The sequence below is a fragment of the Malania oleifera genome, chromosome 3, assembly GCF_029873635.1.
Source record: "Malania oleifera isolate guangnan ecotype guangnan chromosome 3, ASM2987363v1, whole genome shotgun sequence".
Lineage (NCBI taxonomy): Eukaryota > Viridiplantae > Streptophyta > Magnoliopsida > Santalales > Ximeniaceae > Malania > Malania oleifera.
Genome location: NC_080419.1, coordinates 58416678 through 58428361, shown reverse-complemented (window position 1 = coordinate 58428361; position 11684 = coordinate 58416678). Strand labels below are relative to the sequence as shown.

At 35.7% G+C, this 11684-nt stretch overlaps 1 protein-coding gene across 1 annotated transcript in view; it reads left to right on the top strand.

Moving 5' to 3' along the window:
• Window positions 1-455: 455 nt before the first annotated feature.
• LOC131152411 (eukaryotic translation initiation factor 3 subunit H) overlaps window positions 456-11684 on the top strand; it is a 32875-nt gene continuing 21646 nt past the window's right edge. The window contains exons 1-4 of the mRNA XM_058104276.1: window positions 456-644; window positions 726-802; window positions 1800-1916; window positions 2010-2113. Of these exons, the coding sequence (XP_057960259.1) occupies window positions 635-644; window positions 726-802; window positions 1800-1916; window positions 2010-2113 (308 nt within the window). The 5' untranslated portion in view covers window positions 456-634. The remainder of the gene's footprint in view (window positions 645-725; window positions 803-1799; window positions 1917-2009; window positions 2114-11684) is intronic.

Here is an 11684-nt window from a genome sequence, read left to right as displayed (position 1 = left end):
GGCTAAATGCAACAGTAGAGTAGTGTTGTGTAACTTACCTTTGCCTGTACTCCAAATCCTTTCTTATAGGGGCTTGAATTGACCTCCGGTTGGATCAGATTTATTGCACAGGGGCGTGAATCGCTCTCTTGCCATAAGTACGTGCACCTATTACTAGTTATTATGGGTGTTGGCGTGGATCTCTCATCCTTTTTATTAGATCAGAGCTAATCACTCGTCAGAAAGTCAGATCTGGAGAAAGTGAGAGACAGACATTGACCTGTCCTTATTAGTGTGATTTATTATGGGCATATCATATATATTTTTAACTTTTTATATAAATTTAAAAAATTTTAAAATAAAATAATACTTTTGTAAATGTTTGAAAAATTTGAAATAAAAAATACAATTTATTTGTACAAACAAATAGTCCATAATTAATTTATTTAATATTTCTAAGCACTAAGCAGGTTGCTAATTTTTAATTTTTAGTTTTTAGTATTCATCCTTGGTTTCCTTTCATAATTAAGGATATAGGAACGATACAGGTTCAGCGCGAGGGTTCTCTAGGGTTCTTCAGGCTCTTCCACTGGTAGACAGCTGCTTCGACCTCTCTACCTCCTGCAACTTCTCTTCGCTCAAGGCTTATACCGCAATGGCGAACAGTCTGTACATCTCCATCTCTCTCTCTCTCTCTCTCTCTCCCCCCAACTTTGACATGGTTTTTGTCTGTTGTTGTGTGGCAGTGGCTCGGTCGTTCCTGCAGGTGGCATCAACCGAGGAGGTTGCTTCCCCACTTAGAGTTGTTCAGATCGAGGGACTGGTAATCTCAAATGGACTTGTCAATTAGGAATTATTTCTTTCGCTCGTCTCAATGGAGGTTTTTCGCTGAGATTAAGATCTTTTTATTTTAGTTTCGGTTCATCTCAGTAGGCGTTTATTGTAAAAAAGAAAATCTATAGCCTTTTGCTCCGTTCTTTCTGTGGAATTGTACTATTTGTCTTTCAAAACCTCAGGGGGGAAAGTTTCTCTACTAGTTTACGATCTTCATGCGTCTGTTCTAGTCACTATTCTGTTGAATCACTCCCAATTTTATCTTGCATTTTGTAGGGCGTAGGGGAGAGTGAAGGGAGGAGGGATGGGTATTTGATAAGGAGAGTACCTCATTCCCTCCTATCCCCTCCAATTCTCTCAAAATGCATACCCCCCAAAATGGGGGTTCTGTTTTGTTTTGGGTGGGTAAGGCAAAGGTTTGAAGATTTTGTGTTTTGTGTAACAGTGCTTCATTGTTGTGATAGCACAAAATAATAATAGAAGGGAAAGAAGAAAACATAAAAGAATGAGAACGAAATGTTCTCCCTAAAAAAGAAAACAATATAATAGGATTGCCTATTGTGGAAGCACCTTTTTGAAGCCCTTCTTTGGTAACTTATGCTACTCCTTAAATTGTTCAACCCCCTTCACAAATTCCTCTTTTTTGTGCTTGTCTTCATGGGCTATCAGTTCTATTTTTTTACCTCTGAGGAAGACCAGTTCTTGATCAATCTTATCAAATAAATCCTGCCATTCTGCACTAGCAATTCCATTCCTCAAATTTAATTGATTCTGAGCGTCGAGGAAGTTATCTTGCCAAGAACAAGTTGTGGGAAGGAGACCATTTCCTCTGGCTATTCCAAATAGTTTCTGAAATATGAACCCTGTCTGCCTCTGGTCTCATCCTCACCTGACTCAAAAATGCTTAATTCATATGCAGTTCAGCACAAGTATATTAGGATATGTGCTCCAAGGTCCTGTCTAAGTTTGAAAAATCTTTTAAACAGGTTATATTGAAGATAATAAAACATTGCAAAGAGTTCTCGCCAGCTCTGGTCACTGGGCAACTTCTTGGGCTGGATGTTGGTAGTGTTTTGGAAGTTACCAACTGCTTTCCTTTTCCGGTATGTAAGTCTTTGCTATTTCTCATCTATAAGATAGCAAGTGTCTTGGTTTTGCATGCTAATGTTGTTTCTACTTTTGCATGAAAATGAAAGATCCGTGAAGAAGATGAGGAGATTGAAGCAGATGGTGCTAATTATCAACTTGAGATGATGAGATGTTTGAGAGAGGTTAATGTTGATAACAACACTGTGGGATGGTAAGCTTTATTTTATTTTATTTATTTAATTTTTTATTTATTTTTGGCATACTTGATAAGAAGCATGCATACTAGAAATAATTTTTGTGCTTGGTTTCTCTGAAAATCTTCTATCTTTAATTGTGTGTCCTCAATTGCTAAGGCAAACAAATCTGCACTGTTAATACCATGCAGAGCCAGAAATTTTTTGCATGGATCCAATTTGTCTAGCTGTACATTTGAGGTCATGTTTATGAGTTAATTCATGTAGGAAGATGGTATTATGATATTAATTTGTCCCTATTTAAGTAGTTTACTTTCTTTAACCAAATTAACATTTTCTTAAGCCCATTTTCCAAAATATCCTTATTTATCCCTACCCATCAATATGGTCATTTTGTGTATGGTTTTGTCAGGAACTGTTGTGCTAAGATAACCTTGAGTAAATGGAATTTGAAGGTGCTTGGTGATTTGAAGATTTTAAAGGAGATAGAGGGTACCTGATTGCCTAGGGTTCATAAGAGTTGTTCACTTGGAGAGGCTTCCCTGACGGAGGAGTTGGAATCATTGTTGCTGAAAGAAGATATGTGTTGGAGGCATAAGGTTAAATCTAGGTGGGCGAAGGAAGGGGATTGTAATATTAAATTTTTTCACCGGGTTGGGGTGAGTAAAGATTTTTAGACTAGTGGAAGGGATTTTGTTAGCGATCAATCTGCCATAATGGAGGAGATAACTGGATTTTATAAGAATTTGTAGTCTAAGGAGGCTTGCATCATCCCATGATTGAGGGGATGGACTGGTGCATTTATCGAGTGTTCAGGTGGAGTGGTCGCAGATGCCTTTAAAGGAATTTGTTCACATTTAATTTTTCTTTCTTCCAGCTTTGTTGGGATGTGGTTAGAACTGATTTGAGGAGAGTGTTTTGTGAATTCTATTTTAGTGGGTTGATTCCTAAGAACATGAATCCCACTTTCACTACTTTAATTCCTAGGAAGGATCATTCTGTGAGGGTGAATGACATTTTGGCCTATCAGTTTGGTTTTAAGTGTATATAAAATTATTGTAAATGTCCTTACTGATATGCTTATGGAGGTTACATGGGACACTGCCTCTGGTGCTCAGTCTGCTTTTGTTGGGAGGTTGACAGATTTTGGATGATGTTCTTATGGCTAATGAGGTTTTTTGGAGGGGTTTGGAGGAGTAAGAAGAAAGGAATAGTGTTTAAAATAGATTTTGAGAAGGCTTATGAGAGGATGAGTTGGAACTTTTAGATGGTGTTTTGGTTAGGAAGGGTTCTGGCCCATTTGAGGTGATATGGAGAGTATTAGGGTTGTATTTCTACTACTTCTGTTTATCGTTATTATAATTGGAGAATCCATACTTGATTTTCAGCTTCTAGAGGGTGAGACAAGGTTATACATTGTTGCATTTCCTCCTCATTTTATCTATGGATGTGTTAAGTAGGATACTAGGGTGATTGAGAGGGTGGTTGATAGAGCTTTTGTTCAAGGTGTTGTAGTAGGTAGGGATTAAGTTGTGTTTTGTAGTTACAGTTTGCTGGTGATATTGTTAGGGGTGTAATCAGTTTGGTTCAGTTTTGATCAATATTGAGAAATGAGCCAAACAGGATGGTTTTCTAAATGAAGACCTAATACCGAACTGGAATTGTCAGTTTTTCTAAAAACAAATTTTCAATTTAATGTTTTAGACTGATTTTTAGAATACCTATGAACCTTTCCAATTAACTCTTTTTTAAAAATTAGTACTGAAAGACTAGAGGATCCAGCAAAAGCCCATGTAAGTGGGCCCGGATAGAATCTGGCTCAAATGTCTTTAGGATATAGTGTGATGGAAGGGATATGGGAGCAGTTTTTATAGGAAGATGGCTGGCTGATCTACTTCTCTTTTTCCAATGTGGGATAGAGTTCTCTCCCATGCATGCAGCTGACTACCTCAGGTTGTTTCCCCACTAAAATTCTTGCATTGGAAGAGGAGGGATTGGGCATCCCTTGTCCTATATAAAACCCCCTTCTGCACCTTGAGCCACCATTGAAATTGAAATGTACTCCCTAATTCTTTGCTCGAAATTAACATAAAACAGCTTATTGATCAAATGACTCGCAAAATATTTTTAAAATTCCAATGAAACATTCGCATAGCTTTAAAAAAATTTATTTTTACTAAATCAATATATTACTTGTTTTATTGTTTCATTTATTGGTAAAACTTAAATTGAAAAATGAAAAACGAACCAAAGCTTAGCGCAGTCTGGTTTCAATGTGGTTTTGAAATTTTTGGTAAATTTTGTAAAGCCCTAGATACTTCTAAATTTTATTTGATGATATATGTATGTGTGTGTATATATATATATATATATATATATATATTGTAATATTTTGACTATTCTTCATGTTTTTGAGTTGGCTTTCACTCTTAAGATTCATCTAGGTAAATGCTTAGGTGACATAATTTGAGTTTGGAGGTGACTTCTGGTTTTGCTTTGCTTGCTAGTTGTAAGGTGCTAGAATGGCCTTTGACTCTTTTTGGGTTTCCTTTGGGTGATAACCCTTACTTATGAAGTTTTGGGATCTTGTGGTGACTTAGGTTTCTAAGGTGGAAGGAATGAAGGATGATGCTTTTTCTTAGGGACGGGGTATTTCTTTAATCTAGACTTGTCTTTTGTTGATTCCTTTTTTTTTTTCTCTTTGTTTGAAATACGGGTTAAGGTTCCGGGTGATAAGAAAAATACAGGTTAAGGTGGTTGTTAGATTCTAGAGGATTATGGGGAATACCCTTTGGTCAAATGGGAGGAAAGATCATCTTGTGAGTCAGGTCTAAGATTTTTCCTTTTGTGGGTTGGGGGGTGGGTGGGTGTTGCATTTGTCTTTTGGGGTTTGTTATTTGGTTTCTAAAAAGATTGCCCAAGTGGTAAATGGTTATGATGTTTTCCTTTGGAAGTGGATTGTCTTTGGCATAAATTTCTTTGGAGTAAATTTGACTTGCAATTGAATTGGTGGGATGCTGGTATTGGAGTGATGGTGAATTCTGAAAGCCCATGGAAATTCATCCAACTGGCCATTGCCCTTTTCTCTCCTTGTTTAAAGTTGGGGGTGGTTGTTGGTCCATTTTTGGGAGGATCACTGGATGGGAAGACAGTGCTCTTTCTGTTGCTTTTCCTTCTTTCTTATACCACGATGTTCCTATTTTTTATCCTTGTTTTTAAAATTGTTGTTAATGATATTGTTTCTTCATTCTATTTTTCATAGAAATCTTAACGATTGGAAGCTTGTGTCTTTCTTTATTTATTTTTTATTAATTTCCTTCTGATATTCCTTCATGGGGTATGTTAAGATTTGGAATTTGGATCCTTTCAGGTTTTCTTCCATAGTTCTTTCTATATCTATTTGACTCAAGTTGTGCATTTCCCCTTTGTTAATTGTTTATGGAACCTTGGAGGTTCTAGGCTTTTGTGTGGATGACCAATTTTAATAGAGTCAACACTCTCACTCTGGTACACATCGGAAGGCTTTATAAGGCTTTGTTTCCTAATATGTGTCTTATGTGTTATGCTAGTAGTCAAGCATATGCTCATTTATTTCTCCATTGTTCCTTGGCTTTGTTGTTGTGGAACAAGCTTTTTGGCTTTATATCTTTTGAGGATTTTCTATTGATTGATTTTAGAGAATTTGGAAGGCTTAAAGATGCTAGGATAATATGGCAGTGTGCAGTTTTTGCTGTCAAGTGGGGGCTTTGGCCAAAGAGGAATGCTTGTATTTTCTGAGATTAGGTATCATTTGTTGATCTGATATGTGGGATCTTGTAATTTTGCTTTGTCGTCGGTATTCTCATCAGGATGCGTTCTTGGGTTAGTCGGTGAGGTTGGTTCGCTCTGTAAGTTTGATTTGGGGCTGTTTTGTTTTGTTTAGGTTTTCATTTTTGCTTTTTTATTCAGTTTGTAGGATTTCTTATTGTTTTTGCTTTCTTTCTTTTCTCAATATATATTCTTCTATCAACAGGGAAAAATTTCTCATTTATTTGATTTGATTACTGCATATAGGCCTTGGGTTCATCCTTGAAAGAATTGAGATAAAATGGTTTGACAGGAAACTTATCAAAACGGTCTTGTGCCCTACATTTTGTTGCTGTCAAGACCTCAACCTGAAACTGTAGTATCAATGGTCAACTTTTTATTACTCAAACACCTTTTTCTTGATCCCATTGGAGTCTTGATATGCATACATTTGTTCTTATTGAAATTTTACGTGCTTTTTTGTTGTGCCATTGGTAGCAATGCAAGGTCTAGAAACTCTTTTTTCGATTCAACAAAATTGGCATGCACGGGTGTGGTCTCTGCATATCATCATCCTTAGAACTCTGCAATGAATATCAGCTTGGTCTTTGTAACTTTAATTACTAAGGGCAATTTTTTGACTCACTTCATTGTGGATTTTCCCTTGTGTGACTAGCAAAGTCCTTTTCTTTGGCACTTGGGCTTTGTTTTAGGTTTCTTGACTGTTAAGCAAATCCAGCCATAACAAGTATTTGGCTCCAAGCTGTAATTTGATCACCCACTAGAGGTTGGTAGAGATAGTCTTGAACTCCAATTAACAAATTCATCTTTTCCTGTCTATTTGCGGAGGAGTGAAGTTGAGAAATTGAGCTTGGTGTACAGTAATTACCAATTTCCACAACATTGTCCCAAAAATCATTTATGCTAGACTTGGTATTTTAAAAAATAGTTCGTCAAAGAGGATTTCAGCAATACGGGAAGCATCCAATATCTTTTCTTCTTTGGGCAATGCTTTCACCTTGTGCCTACACCCTATAGACATTTCATGCCTTGGTGCGTTTTTTGTACTAAAGAACAATACTTTTTATGTTTTTACCCATTCTGTGGTCCTGAATAGGGTTAATACTAATGATCATAAGATTGGAAAAATTTTTGACCCTATATGTCTGTGCGCTTTGTTTTCAGAGCAGTGAGATGAATGTGCATTGGGAACAAGCTTTTTTGCATTATTCCTTCTCTTAGTGCATTTGGAGCAAGCTTTTTGGATAATTTTTGGAGGATGGGTTTGCCCCTCTTCTTTTATTGGCTTTTTTCTTCTGATTCTATGGCCTTTGAATTGTGGCAAGGAGGGGAAGTTTCTTTGGAGGTGTGCTGCTTTTTTTTCTTTCCTGGTTAGGTGTATTTAGTTGGCGTGTGACTCCAGAATCTTTAATGGGCTAGTTGTCTCTTGATTTAGTTTGGAGTAGGTTTACTTTCTTATCTTCACTTTGTTGCTTTAATTTTGGAGTATTTAAAGGAGTCTGGTTGTTTGATATGCAAATAAATCGGATGCTTCGTTGCATCGATAAGTTGTTTTTATTCTTTTGTTATTTTGCTTTCATCTGATGTAGGAGGATATCTTGTACTTTTCTGTATTCTTCTTTTTTAATAAATTTCTTTTTAAACCAGTGGGCATTGGGCCCATTTAAAATAATAGTAAAAGGTACACCCATTTAATTTTGATATAGCATGTAATGCTAATCGAACATTGTTCTGGAGATTCTATTGTGCACAAGGATTGAAATAATGGCAATGACATTCTTTGGATACCATGATTTCTATTTTGTGAAATTCTACAGCTTATCTAGCTTCTGTGTCTGATTCAGCATTGTTATTGGTGTTGAAGATTGTATTTTGGTCATTGATGTTGGTGAGGAATCTTTGGAAATTAGAACAATTGAAATGAGACTTGAACACATGCGCTTGTGCATCTCTTGTGCATCTGTGTGAAATAGATGCTAAAAGGGTAAATATGGATGCTTGTTTGGGATAACAGTGGAATAAATGCTATGGAATTAAATGCTGTTTGGATTGAAAGTAGGAATGAGTTTCTTGTTTTTGCTTTCTTTCAGATTGTTGGAAGTATGATATATATTTGAAGTGTGAGTGCTTTCTCCCACTGCCCCAGCCTGAGTCCTGCTGCTGGGCAGTATGTGTTTTAAGCATTTGATGCACCAGTGTGTTCTGTTTACACACGAACATCACAGAATATTCATATTTTCAATATTTTTCATAATTTTTAATAAAATGGTGTTCTATTATGACTTATGTCTTGCCCCTTGATTTGGTTAGTAGTGCAAGCAAAAGAACTAGGAGGGCCTTAGCGAACTTGGCCTACGATGCTTGAGTTGATGTTTTCTTTTGTTGATAAAAGAAGAATTTATTAAGAAGAGAAAAACAGTTCAAAAGAGGATGGAGTTCTATAAAAGAAAAGAATAAAATGGAAAAGGGAAAAAGCCTAGTGCAGAAAAGCCCTGTTGCACGTCATTTAAGGAATCACTGTCAAAATCATCACAAGCTGAACTCCAGAAGCAGAACTCCAAATCTTAGAAGAATCCTGTCATAAAGGATCTAAAGGGATTGTGTGGCCTTTAAAAATTCCCTCATTGCACTACATCCAGATGCACCAAATAGTTGCAAAAAGAATGCAACCACACAATCATTTACTATCAGTTTGATGTGGGATTGAGGGTGTTGCAATCTCTCCCCTGCATGCATCAGCATCTTCATCATAGGTTCATATAGTGGCTCTTATGGATTCTAGAGGTGGCTTGAACTGTTTGAGTAGGACTTAGCTCTTCTTGCTGATATAGGCTTTTTGATACCACTGTCATAGTGTCGTACACCCTGACTGAACTGGTGACCATGATAACACAAAAAAGTGGCTCTTAGCCAACTTAGCCCTAAATGCACAAGCCTATTTTGCTTGTTAAGTAGTTCACCATGATTTGTGTAGCACCGAGTCATTCATTACATGATTGAGGGTGTTAGAACATAGATAAGATAGTTTAGTATGCATACATTTTCCAATTTGAAGCGAACATATTTTAGTCTTGAATGAGGGAACAAATAATTGGATAAGTGCCCAACTAATCTTGTTAGGCACATATTCTATTCACTAATATGATGAGCATGAGTATTTGAAAGTGCCCCCTTTCCTTGCCCTCTCCCAAAAGGGAAAAGAAAGAAGGCTGAAAAATAAATTAGGGTTTACTGGAACGTGGGGAGCACGAAAATAATAAGGTTATTTTCTTTTGTTTAAAAGGAGGTTGGGAAGGCTTGGCCTCATTCACTTCTTTCCTTCTCTTTCATTTGTTCTTTTTGATTTTGATGTAGAGATGTACATTTTGCCTTTGCATCAGCTTCATTTTGAAATTATAGGTAATGGAAATTTTTTGCTTCCAAGGAAAATTTCTTGGTAAAAGAAATTTTCTGCTACCTAAGATTGTAGTTGTCAAATGGAGATCTGAAACATGAATCAAAATTCCAATTTTGGAATTGAGAGTTGAGAATTGGTTTGATTCGACTTGTAACATTAGGTTCAAATTTCCAAAATTAATTCTTAATGGTGTGCATATATTGATATATGAACAATAAAAAAATGGCAAAATGCATTTAAATTTTGACAATGAAAAAATCATATTTCATGAGTATGCTTTCCCTGAACAATTGAAAAGTAAGGGAATGAGTCAAGAAATATTAATTAAAAAATTGAATTTTATGTTGTTTAAGGGTAGGAATCAAGAAAAGTAATAAAAAATTGGACTTTGGGCGTTTATGAACAATTAAAAAAATAATTTTTCATGCTTATTCTTTCTTCAATTAAAAAGAAATAATTAGCTTCAAAAAAAGATAATAATTGAACAAACTAGTAAGAAATCCAATGTTTGAATCATAACAACTCAACAAAACATGAGTACAACCTTAGCCAATTAGTGTTCGGTCCCTTCTTCTTAATGGTAGAACACTATCCTCCAAGAGGGTAGAATGGTTTTGTTAAGGCAAGTAAGACCTGTAATTTTATTCTCTCCTTGTTTTTAGCACAAGTAGGCAAGGAATGTAAGGTACGAATGACAGCAACAACAAGAAGCCTCAAGTCCCACTAGGTTGGGTAGGCTACGTGAATTCTTTTTCTCCAATTCACCTGATCGAGAGCATTTTCCTCTACTAGATTATGGGCTATTAAATTCTTCCTCATTATCTCATTCCAAGTTATTTTAGGCCTACCCCTACCCCTACCCCTTTTCATGCTAAAAACAATAACTAGCTCACTCCTCCTCACAAGTGCTCTACTAGGCCTGTGTTTCAAATGCCCAAACCCTTTAAGTCGCCCCTCCCTTGTCTTGTCTTCGATTGGTACTATGCCTTAAGTATTGCATATATGCTCGTTTCTGAATTTATATTTTAATGTTATTCCAGTCATCCACCTTAACATTCCAATTTCGACAACTTTTACTTTTTATACATGTTTTTGTAGTTGCCCAACATTCTAAACCATAAAGCATATCCGACCTTATAGCCATCTTATAAAACTTTCCTTCTAATTTTAAAGGTATTCTACAATCACACAACATGCCTGATGCACTCTTCCATTTTACCCTACTTGTTTTAATTCTATGTATTACATCTTCTTCTATTTCCCCTTCCGCATGCATGGTAATCTATTAGTGGTAATAATTTCTTGATTATCAAGTTTGATCTTCTCTCCACTACTCCGTACGTCATTGGAATTACATTTCATATATTCTGTCTTATTACTACTTATCCTAAAACCTTTGGATTTTATTGCGGTTCTCCAAAGTTCTAACTTAGATTCCACTCTGCTCCTACTTTCATCAATCAACACAATATCATTTGCAAACAATATACACAAGGGATCTTGTTTTGGATATTCCTAGTAAGTTCATCAATCACTAAAGTAAAAAGATAAGGACTCAAAGTAGAATTTTGATGTACACCTATTGAGATTGGAAAATCTCTAGACTCCCCTCCTAAAGTCCTAATGCTAGTTATTATTCTATCATGCATATGCTTAGTGACGTTAATATATCTACTGCAAACCCCCTTCTTTTCTAAGACTTACCAAAGAACTTCCCTAGGTACTCTATAATATGCTTTCTCTAGGTCAATAAAAACCATATGCAAGTTCCTCTTCTTTTCCCTGAACTTTTCCATTATTTTCTGAAAAGATAAATAGCTTCTATCGTTGATCTCCTAGGCATAAAACAAAATTGATTCTTTGAAACCCTTGTTTCTAGTCTTTATCCTTACCCATAATTTCATCATATGACTCATAATCTTAATTCTACGAATAGTTATTGTATTTTTAAATATCATCTTTGTTTTTGTATAAAGGTATTAACGTGCTTTAGGCAAGAAATGTAAGATAATCATGTAAAATAAAAGGAATAAAAAATGCAATTTTTTGGAATTTTAAACCAGTCAGGTCTGTCAGGATATGATAGGTCTAGAATTGAATGGATTCAGATTGATTCGTTAGATTCACCAGGTGAATCAATAGATTTGGCAATGATTCAATTGTTTTTAGATTCACGAGTAAGATTTGAATCAATTTGGCATGTGGTAGGAATCATATGAATTGAATTGCAAATTGCAAGATACTAAACAACTATGCCTAAGATTTCCATAATTTTGGCAATTTATTTTAATGATTGAAAAATCAAAATAAGAAATGAAATCTATTTTCCACCTCTTGTTCAGCTTTCCCCCCCTTTTTATATTTTTAACCTGAACCCCAGTGCA